The 12,524-nt window shown below is 38.2% G+C and overlaps 1 protein-coding gene across 1 annotated transcript; it reads left to right on the top strand.

Annotated features, from left to right (window-relative positions):
- The first annotated feature begins 22 nt into the window (after nucleotides 1-22).
- On the top strand, nucleotides 23-11,569 carry RWDD1 (RWD domain containing 1). The gene is made up of 7 exons (XM_027692722.1): nucleotides 23-191; nucleotides 1,890-1,955; nucleotides 3,194-3,324; nucleotides 4,312-4,455; nucleotides 5,453-5,585; nucleotides 7,278-7,340; nucleotides 9,090-11,569. Exons 1-7 carry the CDS (start codon nucleotides 119-121, stop codon nucleotides 9,200-9,202), a joined length of 723 nt encoding a protein of 240 aa, XP_027548523.1. The 5' UTR covers nucleotides 23-118; the 3' UTR covers nucleotides 9,203-11,569.
- Nucleotides 11,570-12,524: the final 955 nt, after the last annotated feature.

The following is a 12,524-nucleotide window of genomic DNA, read 5'->3' as shown; positions in this document are numbered from 1 at the left end:
GAAGGGAAGGCAGCAGGCGGGGAGGACGCAGGCGCGGGCGGGCGGGGAGCGGCGGCGGTTCGGGGTCGCTGCGGGGCGAGCGGCCCATGGCCGTGGGCGGCAGCGGCGGCGGGCGACGATGACGGACTACAGCGAGGAGCAGCGCAACGAGCTGGAGGCTCTGGAGTCCATCTACCCGGACTCGTTCACGGGTGAGCCGCGGCGGGGCCGCGCCGTGCCGGCGGGACGGGCGGGAGGCCGCGCCGGGGCTGCCTCGGGGCTCCCGAGCCCCCCGGCCTGGGTGGCTTTTTCGGGCTTTTTGTTTGCTTTCCCTGGGGAGGAAAAGCAAAGCACTCGATGGCTCCCGTCACCAGGTAGGTGCCGGTGCGGTGCGCGGCGCAGCCTCTGCCGCGTTTGGCGCCGTGGCACAGCTGCCCAGCGTGGGTACCCGCTCCTCTATCCCAGCCCGGGCTGTGGCGGGTGGAAAAACCTTTGGAGAAACCTTTAAAAAATGCGGCAGTTGGGCACCTGGCTTGTGTGCCGACTGGTTTTCCTTTTCTGTAATAGCTTGTCACGACCGTGTAGCACGGGATGTTTTGGGGTACCTAAAGATGCTGTTTTCTCCGTAAATGTCCTCAGCCAGTACCTGCCTTATTCTGTTGCTGTCTTGTGGTGGAAAAAAGGAAAGCTTTAGTTCCTTGGTGGAGTATGTTGTATTACTGAAACTTTTGTAGGATGGATACGTCGGTTCATCAGTTTTCCAGGACTTCCAAGTTACCATCAAACAATTAAGAGTATCTACCATGTTAGCTATTCCAACATGGTTTATGTTGCTCAGTATCCGAAGAATTTTAACAGTGAAAAAACCAGGGCATTTTCAGTTCCCTTCCTGCACAGTATCTGCTCTGCCCACAGCGACTTCATCACACAGATGTTTGTCCATTGCTTCAATCTGAAAATCTTTTTGGTTCTTCAGTTTTATGTTAAAGATTATTTAAAGATATGTAAATTGATCTCTCGTAGCTGGGGATGCTGAATTACTGATACAGAACTAATATTCTTTCTTAAAGCCTCTGCTCTGATGCTTACTCCACAGTTATTGTTCATTCATGTAATGCTTTTATGCCCAAGAGAAGAAGAGGGAATAAAGATAGTAGTAGTACATTAGCAATTAGGCAAAATTCACATAGTACTTTGAGAGAATGTATACTAGTTTGGGCATAGGTTGTAACAGTGATACAGAGGAATCCTTATGTGAGGATATGATCTACAACCCACAATTGCGCAATGAGGTTTTCAGCCTGTGAAACACAGATCATAGCGCTTGCATTCTGTGCGTCTCCGTAGGAGCCGCTTTTTGTCTGTCTTCTAGCTGCCTAATTCACACATTCTAGTACATTACTGGGGTAGTAATGTACTAGAAAACCCTTCCTATTTTTGTTTTAAGAAGCGTTTCTTACATTAAGCTGTCCTAAATACAGGTGCAGACATACTGTAAAAATAGTCCAGGGTTAAGAGTACACTGGGTGCTCATCACATATATCTGGCGCAGTAAAGCAAATTAGCTTTGGGAGCTTTCTGAACACATTCCAGACACTAACGGAAGTAATTTGATGGTAGGTAGATTTGTACTTTCTAGAAAAGTGAAACTGCCAGAAGAGGAAGTTTTCCAAAAGAGAAATTTCTTGATATTGTTGGTGTTATATGCACTCATTCAAAGAGTATTCCAGGCATCACATCATATGGAAAGTAGCTGTTAATGGAAAAGTATTTATTAATAAGGTAAAAAGGCCCTTAACACTGTATCAAGAGCTTCCTTTCTTCATCAGTCCTTGACAAGTTTTAGTGATGTGAAGAAGTGGTTGTCTGATTTAAGGACTCTCTCACTGACTTTTTTTTCCTTTGAACAGTATTGTCAGAAAAGCCAACAACTTTCACGATCACTGTGACATCTGAAGCTGGAGAAAATGATGAAAGTAAGTTGGTTGTGTCTTAAACATATATAGGAGGAGTTTCTTTGTAGGCCTAATTCTATCACCAAAACTATGTGTACCTCCATTTAAGTCCTCTTAGGGGCCTGATACAGCAAACACTCCTCAGCAAATGAAGTTCAGGGATTTTGGTGATCCTTGCTTAGTTTACAGGAATGTGAATGCTAGAACTGCTTTCTGCTGAATCTCAAAGGCTTTGTAGCGTAGCTTCAAAAAGTATGGGTTATCATCATCCTTGTAGCAGCTTACAGCCCTGTGAGGGGATTTTTTTCCTAGCCACTCTGTGTATGCCAGCCACAAGGGAGAGTTGAGTTTGTGGGCTCTGAATGTGCAGCCCTTAAGGAACAGCTGCAGAGCAGAGGGCTGTGGGTCCCAAGTCGCTGTGTATTTGTTGGGTGTCCACAATTCCATGGGCATGATGTAAGCAAGCCTTGCTCCAAGCAGGTTTGGAAGCTGCTATTCTGGGTTACTGTAACAGAAGGAATAAACTGGTGCTGTCTTGTTAAGTTTTAAAGGAGCAAGTCCTGCTTGGAGCAGGTGTCTGTGTTGAAGAGACTGCTGGGCTGCCAAGAACTGTGAGTTTGGAACTGAAGGAAAGCTTCTCCTTGGTATTCTGGGAGGATGTGTAAAAGGACCTTGATTTTCTTCCACTTGTTTCCATGTTATCCTGGCTCTGGGCAGCTTCAGCTTGAATGTATTTTCCTTAGGTGGTTCTTTGCTTAATACCTCCTACTGGACATAGTGTTTTTGCCATAAGATTTATGGGGAACGGTGGAACCATGGAACCCGACACAGAGATTGATACTCCAGCCAGGCATGCAGAATTTAAAGTGCTAATATGCTGAGATTCTCTTTAGGTCTATTGTTAGGACTCTTCACCATTTTCCAGCTTTAAGTAGAATATGAGGGAGAAGAGATTACTGCTCTGGTATCTGCCATACCACAGAAGGTTTTCCAGTCTTCCTAAAGACCTTTCAGACATGAATAGGTTATAATAGTTTGTGCAAGTGTAAACTTCTTCATAATCTTAATTTCTCAGAACTCATGGTTTACGTTTAAATCTGTTCATATTATTTTAACATCTGTGTAAGAAGACTGTTTTTAAGGCAAGAATATTTTATATTTTATATTTTATAATCTTTAGACTGTCAATACAATAGAAAAATATACAATAAATTTATATAGAGTTACCACCATAAGAATGTGTGTTTTTTATCTTGTAGCTGTCCAAACAACCCTTAAATTTACCTATAGAGAAAAATACCCTGATGAAACTCCACTTTATGAAATTGTCTCACAGGAGAATCTTGACGATAATGATGTCACAGACATTATAAAACTGCTAGAGCAGCAGGTAAGGAAAATGGAATATCTTGATACAGCTTGATATCACTTCGCACTTTAGCCAGAACTTCTCTCTCAAATCAGTTGTTTTCTGAGGTATGTGCTACTGATCTGAAACCTATTTCGTACTATAGGGACTGACTGTGAGGTTTGAGTTTGGTAAATGACATTATTGAGGTAAACTGTGGTAATGAGGTAAAATATAGGGCTAATTCAGTGTGTACGATAATGAAATGGAAGTGCACTCATTTGCAGTTCTATCTTAAGGTGAATTTGTTTAACTGTACTTGTAGTATTTATGAAAACAAGCCATTTCAGTCTTATTTGGAAATATTGAAAAATGCCACGTTGATGCTTGATTATTTTTAATAATGTAACTGTTTGGGTGGTGGGGGTGGATCTCTTCAACCTTTGGGATCAGTGAGAGTGCATTGTGAAGGACTGAGAAGGAAACCCGTTTTTGGTTTCAGGAATTCCTGACAAGTCCTCCCTGCCCTAAAATTGCCATAATATGTTCAGTAGGCTTTCTTTCATTTCACTTTACTTCGTATGACCTTCCATCAACTGATGTTTTTTGGTTTTCCTGGGAAACTATCTCACTTCAAAGGGGCATGTAATAGGATTAAGGAATAAACCTACAGGAGAGGTTCTGAGTGACTCTTGTCTCTTATGATTTATAATACTTAAATTTTAGAGTTGTATTTCTAGTACATATTTTATTTTGTTCATGAAAAAGCTTTCCAGATGTCTGTAATGTGTTGACAACCTGCACAAAGGTGTTCAGCTTTGTGTTTTGCTGCACACCCATGTGGGGATTACTAACTGAATTAAGTGGCCAATTGATTTGGATTTTACAGCAAGCTTTTGAGACTGGTGCAGAATGCATCAGCTGTGCTGTCTGCATTTGCACAGCATCCTGCTTTCTAAATGCACTTATACATTCATCTGCTGAAGGTTTGAGGTTCTTCTGTTTGCAGTTGCCTTCTTTGTGTTGTAGGCAGAAGAAAATTTAGGAATGGTAATGATCTTCACTCTAGTCTCAGCAGTACAGGAGAAATTAAATGAAATAGTGGATCAAATAAAAACACGAAGAGAAGAAGAGAAGAAACAGAAAGAAAGAGAAGCAGAAGAAGAAGAGAAAGTATGTAAAATAATGTTTGCAACTAAAAAGACTTCCTGCTTTTTTAAAATGTGTGGGTTTAAAGCAGGAGCAGTTCTCAGTTGCAGTGGAAAAGGAACGGCTCTCCCAAAGATGATATAACTGAAACTTAACGATCTAGAAGATTGTTTAGTGTAATTAAGTTATTTTTTCTTTATTTTCTAAAGCAGTTTTTTTAGAGACTATAACTGCTTGTTCACAATCCTTTAAGGAAGGGGCAGGGATTTTTTCCCAAATGAAGTCAAAGTTGCTGTAAACAGGTTTTTGCCTGAAGAAGCAAGAGGGGATGGGAAGCAAGAAAGGCTAGAATATGTCATGCTGCACACAGACTCTAGGGTTTGAGGAAGGCTCTCTTCCTTGGTAAACTGAGTGGATAGGGTGGAAGCAGTGGGACCAGTCTTCAAGACTGGTTTGTCCTCCTTGTACGTGTCCATTCAATCAACCACTATAGAATTGTTTTTCCATTCATGGAATATGCCATTATAAGTCCAACTAATGAGTCTTCACTTACTTCCTGAGAAATAGCTAGAGGGTGATGGGACTTGGAAGGTTTAGTATTTCTGAAAATGGCTGAGAAACAATGATCCTTTTTTTCTGTTTCAACAACGTAAAAGGGTTAGTGTACTTTAATGGTAAACATTTAAGTGTAGATTGCACTTAAGGGTTGATAAGAAGTGCTGCCTACTTATAGATAACTTGTATTAGTGATGCATTTTGAACTATTGCACTCTAAGATCCAAAAGTAGTACGCAGGGTTTTCCCATGAGAGTTTCCACCTCAGTATAGTTCTCTGAAGGGAGAGTCTCGTGACAGAAAAAAACGTGTATTCTTTGTCTGTTCTCAGAGTTAGGACTAATTTCTCAGAATACTTGACAGTAGACAATGCTTTTGGAATGTTGAAATTTAAATAAATAAGAGAGTGCTCATCTTCACCTGTAGCTTTGCAAGTTGTGTTTGCAGCATTGTTTTCTGTTTTCAGCAACGTTTTCATGGCACTCCTGTTACCATTGAGAATTTCCTGAATTGGAAAGCCAAGTTCGATGCAGAACTCCTAGAAATAAAAAGGAAAAAGATGAAAGAAGAAGAACAAGCAGGCAAAAATAAATTAAGTGGTATGTTTTAATTCTGGTTGTGAAATTTCTGCAATGTTATCAGACTATAATGATAAGTCTAAAAGTAATTTTTGCTATGAAAGATGATGGTAATAAATAAACTCTTAATGCAGTATCTGATTATTGCCCTTCATGTCACATGAAGTCTTTCTGAGTGCTGATTTTGAGCTAAATAGAAAGCTGATAGATACAAGATTTCTGTTGAAATCATTAAGATTTCCAAACTGTGTGTTTAAGCCAGTGTACCACTTGGAGCTGCTGCTATCAGACAGAAATAGTTGGGGTTTGTTAAGCAACAGGACAAATGTACATCAAGAGTTTATTGATCTGGCCTTTATTGCACTGGATTGTACAGTGACTTCAGATTATCTAAGCACATCTAGGAGTTTGGGATGCTGTTGCTGGACTGAAGCAGCATAGTGGCTGCTGCATATGACAAACTTACAATGACTAGTGAGAATGGCTCTGATATTTTGGGGAAGTGCTTGTCCTAGCAGTGGTTTGGGGCTCTTTGTTTTGCAGATCACAGTTCGTTCAGTAGAAAGCAAACTGTATCCAGTGAGAAAAATGTGGAGGAAATTATTTTTCTTATGAGAACCTGTAGGCAAGAATTAGATCTTGGGCATCCTTCTCTACAGTCTGCATGGCTTAGCTTTGAACTGGTTCCCCTGTGATGTTGGATCTACTTTCTAACCCGATTACCTGAAAAACCATGACCTGTGTGATTGTGCTGCATCACTGTTCTGTTTTCTCCTCGTTTCTGGAGGCTTTTGAAACTTTTGGCTAATTTTGATGAAATTTGACAAAGATGGAAATGTTAATGGTAGTAAGTTTCATAAAAAGCTGTGCAGGGCAGGGGACACGCTTGATTCATCTCTGACTGGAATGCATTTGGGAATCTGCAAAGATGAGATAACAGAAATGAGGCTTCTAGTTTTTCTGTTCTTAAAAGTATTGTTAGTAAGTTTTTTCTGTTTTCCTCTATACAAATGTAGTTTATAAAAGCTCCCCTTTACAAAACCAAAACGAGGCTTATTCTTGGATGCCAGTAGTGTAACCCCAGTATTACCAACCAGTCTTGTTTGTAGAAGCTTGCATAAGCAATGCAAATGTACATGGATGATGGGTGATTTACATGGAAAGAGTCCAGAGCTTTTCTTTCTGTTCCTCCCAATCAGAAAGGGAGGATTTGCTTTCCTTTGCAGGTGTGTGTGTGTGGGTGCGTGTGTGTGTTGGAGCTGGTGATTTGTGTGTAGATCCAAGTTCCTTTTCAAGTGAGAGGATATATGGAAACAGATGGAGGAGTCAGTTAATTTCTTTTCCAGTTCCCACAGAGGAATTCTTGTGGAATGCAAGATGACGAGTAAAGCAATAAGAACTGAACACAGGCTGTGGGGCAGTATGGTGTAAATTTTTCTGCCCCCCCCATTATTAAAGCCATAATAACATTAAAGTGACTATAAGAAACACTGACCCATTTCACATGTAAGAGGAGGAAGCTTGTTGGCATGGATGAATCCTGAATGAATAGTCGTAAAACCACAATGGGAAACTTAAAGAAACAAGCAGTTAAAAAAAAGTCTGCTAGAATTAGTTAATATGAAAAGACTAAAATACATGTGGCAACTATTGTTGCCTTAGGTTGTTTCAGAATTCTACTTGCTTATATATTATTTTTTATTTTATTTCTAGGTAAACAGCTGTTTGAAATGGATCACAACCTTGACACTTCTGACATCCAGTTCTTGGAGGATGGTAAATTTCTGTTTGTTTCCACAACTGAAAGACAATGGCTTAAAATAGATCAAAATTCCTAAGCAAAATCTGTGTTATATTTCTGACTTAACATCTTTCCTCAGTATCACTTTTACACTGGAAGAACTTTCTGAGAAGTACTGTTTTTCAAAGTGAACTGATTTTAACTTTTTATAAAAACAAAGGAAATCTTTTCAAAATGATAAAGCATATTGATTTGCAGCTTTGAGCTTGAGTTGATCTTATTTCCATTGCTTCTATTCAAATGATTGGACTGGAAGCAAAACAAACAAAAAGAAGAAACCCAACCAAACCCTTCTTTTAGTTTTTTTTTTTTCTAATGGCCAGCCTTCTTACCCCTGATTTAAAGCACAGATCTTGAAGTTCTGACTCCTCTCTGAACCTCAACACCAACAGTAAACATCTTACAGGTCAAAATAAATGCTGTTTGCCTCTGTGCAATCCAGTTCTTCATGGCTTCTGCACATTTGCCTGTTATCTTGCCTAAAATATCAACCTAGTGCCAATTGAAAGTTTTGTAAGACTGTGCCAAAAAAATTTTAAACTTGGAAAATCTATTGGAAGTAAAGCAAATAAATCTACTCATAGTCACATACCTATGTGTGACTTGTGTACCTTGCTGTACCACCTTTTAGTGTCCTAGTTTGAAATATATGATTTTTGAGTTAAGGCAATTCTTCATGCAGCCCCATTGTCTACTGGTAAAACACAGTCAGAAGACAATCAAGTATCTGCTCTGCAAGTAACAGTTAAACAAACTATTTATGAATGTCAGTGAGCATAAACTTGAAATTGCAGTAACGAGAGAGTTTAGTTTCTTTTAGAAGGAATAATTTAACCTTGTCTTCCTCCAAAATGTGTAAAGTGAAGATGGTTTGTTGATGGCACATTTGGCTGCCTCAAGGGAGGAACAGACCTCTGGGCTCTGTGCCCAAATGATTTGCGGTTAATGTATTAACTTTTAATCCTGTTACTATTGGTGATTAAAAACTCCCGGTTTTATTGCTGTTTGCATTCTGTCATAAATGCAAGAGGTTACTAACTGTATTGTAACATTATAACAGTGTTTAATGCTAATTTTCAGAGCATAATGGCATTATGTTTAGATAGAAATGGTTATAAAGGCTCTTTCAAATCCAGTGAAATAATAGAAACTTATTTAGTGACGAGAAGATGTCACTGTTGGTGCATGAAAATAAAATAGCAGCAGTCCTCAAGTTTTATCTGCAGATCAGCAGCACCTCTTTCAGAAGAAAATGTGAAACTATGCAAAGCTACATCTTGCTTGTCAAATTTAAATCTGAAGGCAAATATATGTATGTAGGCAAATGATGTGTAAGGAATATTTTATAAACCCAATGTGTTTATGTGATTATGATAGTTGTAAGTATTCCAGCTGTGAGGTCCTGAGCTCCTATTCTGGCAGTCCTATGGAGAAAGGATCTCTGCTTCTGGCAACTGTAAATTTTCATTTCATTCTCCCAGTGAATTCTGAGGTCCTGTGTCACATTTCTTTTGAATGCGTTTTGTTATGAGGGAAAAATAGCAACACTTTAGCTGTAAAAAGATAAAATGTCATGTTTACTTTTCCGTATCTATTTGATACATAAAAAGTAAGTTAGCAGCTACCTACGTTGAAGGATTAATATGAAAAAGTCTTGTGCATTTTGTTGTTCAGTTACTGTTTCCTAGTTGCATGAAAATAAATTATTTTTCTGTTCTTTACAGCTGGAAACAATGTGGAGGTTGATGAATCTTTATTCCAAGAGATGGATGATTTAGAGTTGGAGGATGAAGAGGATGACCCTGACTACAATCCTGTTAATTTAGATAGTGATTAGACTTATTTGAACTGATTCTGTCATCAGTATGGACATATGTAAGGAAAGAGTGGCAGGCAGGAAAGCCACAGCATCTGTGGTTTTAGTAATGCGTATTAGTTTTCTTTCTTCTTTTTTTTTTTTTTTAAATTTTTTTCCAAAGAAAAAAACCAAAATATTTTAAATCCAGGGGAATGGTCTTCTGATGACTTTCACTATAAATAAATTTACTTTAATATTTCAAATGGAAAATTTGAGAAATATTGATCTTGTCTGGAAATGCTTGTCTAGTTTCTCTTATTTTTTTTTCTTCCCACTTCTGTAATTGTCCTTTGAAGAGATGTGGCAACAAAGCAAGATGGAAAGATGTTACAGCAAGCACGAAACACACCTGCATCTAAAGGCTGAGCAGCTGTTCTGCTGTCTTCCACCTGGAATATACATGGGCAGCTTCAGTGAATAAAAGGGATCACATACTATGCAGTTATTTATTTTTTGTTTTTTTCCCTCCTGTGAAGTTTTTTAATACTTCAGGTCAGTTCTGATGCCCCAGCCTATCACCTGTAGATAGACAGCACTAGTCACCTTTGTTGTATAGCCTTATTAAACTTTAATGGAAACCATTTCCATACAATTAGAGTAATTTTTTTTGCCATCATCATGAATAATATTTTCAAAATGACTAGTTCAAGTCAGTAGGGAAAAAATCAGAACGTGATCAAGTCCTCTTAAAGTTTCATTGATTTGTTCAGAGAGGGTTTGGATTTTTTTTGAATGTGTGCATCAGTGAACTTCCATGAAAAGTGAAAACCCACCCTAGGAAAATTAGTTTGCTTTTAGCAACAGACTGTGTCAAAACACTATCAGTGAGTGCAGATTACAGTACCAGGATTTATAGAGTGCTTTTAGGTTTGAAAGTCATGGGTGTAGTTTTAGAAGCATCTTGTTGGCAGCCTCTGAAGGTTAGGACAGCATGCAGTAGAAGCTACACATCAACTTGGGGATGTTACCCATCCTGCAGAGTTGCTTCTGGAGCTAACAGATGTTAGACTCAGCTCCCTAATCACCTTCAAGAAAACTCCAAGCACTGCAAGAACTGTGGTGTTTAAACATGGTGTGTTTGAAACTGCATTACTCGAAGGATGATGGTATGGGTGAAGGTTTCAAAAGAGAGCTCTCCAAATAGAGATACAGGCACCTCAATGATTAAACACTATGTGCTGAATTTTAAATACTGTTAGTAGACTGCCTTAACTGTGCCAGCTTCAGTCTTTGAAGAGGGTTGCACTAAAATACAACATTGCTTAGAGGAATAATAAATGTATGAATTTTAATATTTGAAAATTCCATATTCAAAATGACAAATTTAGTTCCAGAAATAATTTAATGGGGTATAAGATTCTCTGCTCATATTGCTTGAGAATATCTGTTAAGGATGATCTCCTTTAACATGTTTCAGTAGAGGTTTTTTTGGTTTCTTTTTGTATTCAAGATGAATTTCTAGTAGATAGAAATAAATGTTCAAGTACCCTGTAAATACTTTTATAAATTAACCATGTGCCTTTGTTCCTAGTCTTCTCCTTGATCTTTTTAATTTTGGTGACTAAGAACTGTAGATAAGCATCTAGGTTTCAATTATAATGTTTTATGTTTCAAAGCAATAAGCAGGATCTCTGTTCCAGCAGAGTTACCAAATACATTAAAAATTGTGAGCTAATGTGATATTAAATCTGACTTTTCCAAAGATACAGTTGGATTGAAAACTTGATAGTTACTACATCCAGCTTCCTGTGTAATTGCTAGGATACTTTAAAATGCTCTTCAGTATTGAACCTAATTTACTTCTGGTATGTCTTGATTGAGCTGCATAAAAAACCTATTTAATTCCTAAGGCTGCTTTCCATTTTCAGCTCTGTGTGTTTATAACTGGCATTTTTTTCATAAAAGGAGAAAATTAGTTCTCTTTAAATTTGGACCTAATCCAAGAATGCTGTAGTCTGTGCAAAATGTGGTAATCAGAAAATTTTCCAAGTGCATCACTGAAAAGAATAATCTACATATGAAAGTTTCTCATTAATAATATTTGTAGATTAGTGAAATTTTCTAGTCCGTTTTCACACTATTTATTGGTTTTTTCCACACTATTTATTGGCAGAGGATGTAGAGCTTAAAAAATGTTAAAATTATATAGAACAAAATATGAAAATATGTTTTCACTGTTGTTTTTCAAAGCAGAGGACATAATAAGGGTTGAAGTGACAAACAAATTGCATAAAGTCTGTTCCTCCAGGTCTTTGGAACAAGTTTCAGTGACTCAATCTGAACTGCAGATTTGTTTAGCTTTGTTAGCAATTAACATCTGTGAAATAAAAGGGAATTTGACCGAGAGTAAGCTTGTCTATGTGTGTGTGTCTTAGTTTGCTGAAGTGGACTGAGATAAGGGTTTTTTGGCGGCAAAAGTTTAGGTGGGATATTTAAATTTGCTTACACACTTTGGATTAGATTGAAGTATTTTTATTAATTTAATAAAATCCCATTGATAAACGTTGACAGAATTACAGTAATTCAAAATCATGGCACCGTCAACCTTTCTTGTATCTTGCTTTTAACTGCCTGATTCCAAAGCATACACTGTGATGCATGTAGGGAGATAATATTGAGTTGCAACACTAAACTATGACCAGAGCTAATATAGTTGTGAAGATGCTGAATGTCTTGAATAGTTGGTGCCTGAGCTCTATTAATATTCAGAGGATGTTACTTACCACATCAAGATGCTGTAGGAGTACAATCTCAAGCTACAATATCTAGCTGCAAAGCCTAGGATTTTGCATCCAAATTACGGTTGCATTATTGGTATCTCTTTTTTTCTTTCCTTCCTTCCATCTAATTGAAAAGATCACTGGTCCTCTTGTTGGAAGTTCTAAGTCAGAGGTCAGGGGATGCAGTGGTTACATAAGTCACATAAAGGTGTTTGGGGGTTTGGCTTTTTTGTTTGGTTGGTTTTGGTTTTGTTTCATTCTGCTTTTTTGGTGTTTTGTTGTTGTTTTGTTTTGTGGGCTTTTTTGGAGGGGGTGGAGTGGGTTTGTTTGTAACTTATTTTCTTTGTATCAGGAATATAAAGTTCCAGAAGGAACTTCTTGTAGGCTAATTACATGAGGTCACCTTTGCTTAGTGGAAACAGTTAACTGTGCCTTACATCAAGTAATTGCGTACAGGTAAAAGCAGGAAAAAAGTACCAGAAGGCTAAAATAGGTGGACTGAAAGTGAGAAGAAACAGCTGGTCCCTTGAGACTCATGAAAGAAGTGAACAAGCAATTTTGTGAACTGCGAGGTTATTTTA

This window comes from Neopelma chrysocephalum, unplaced genomic scaffold, assembly GCF_003984885.1.
Source record: "Neopelma chrysocephalum unplaced genomic scaffold, ASM398488v2 Primary Assembly neopelma1_23, whole genome shotgun sequence".
Classification (NCBI taxonomy): domain Eukaryota; kingdom Metazoa; phylum Chordata; class Aves; order Passeriformes; family Pipridae; genus Neopelma; species Neopelma chrysocephalum.
This window is presented reverse-complemented; position numbering and strand designations above follow the sequence as displayed.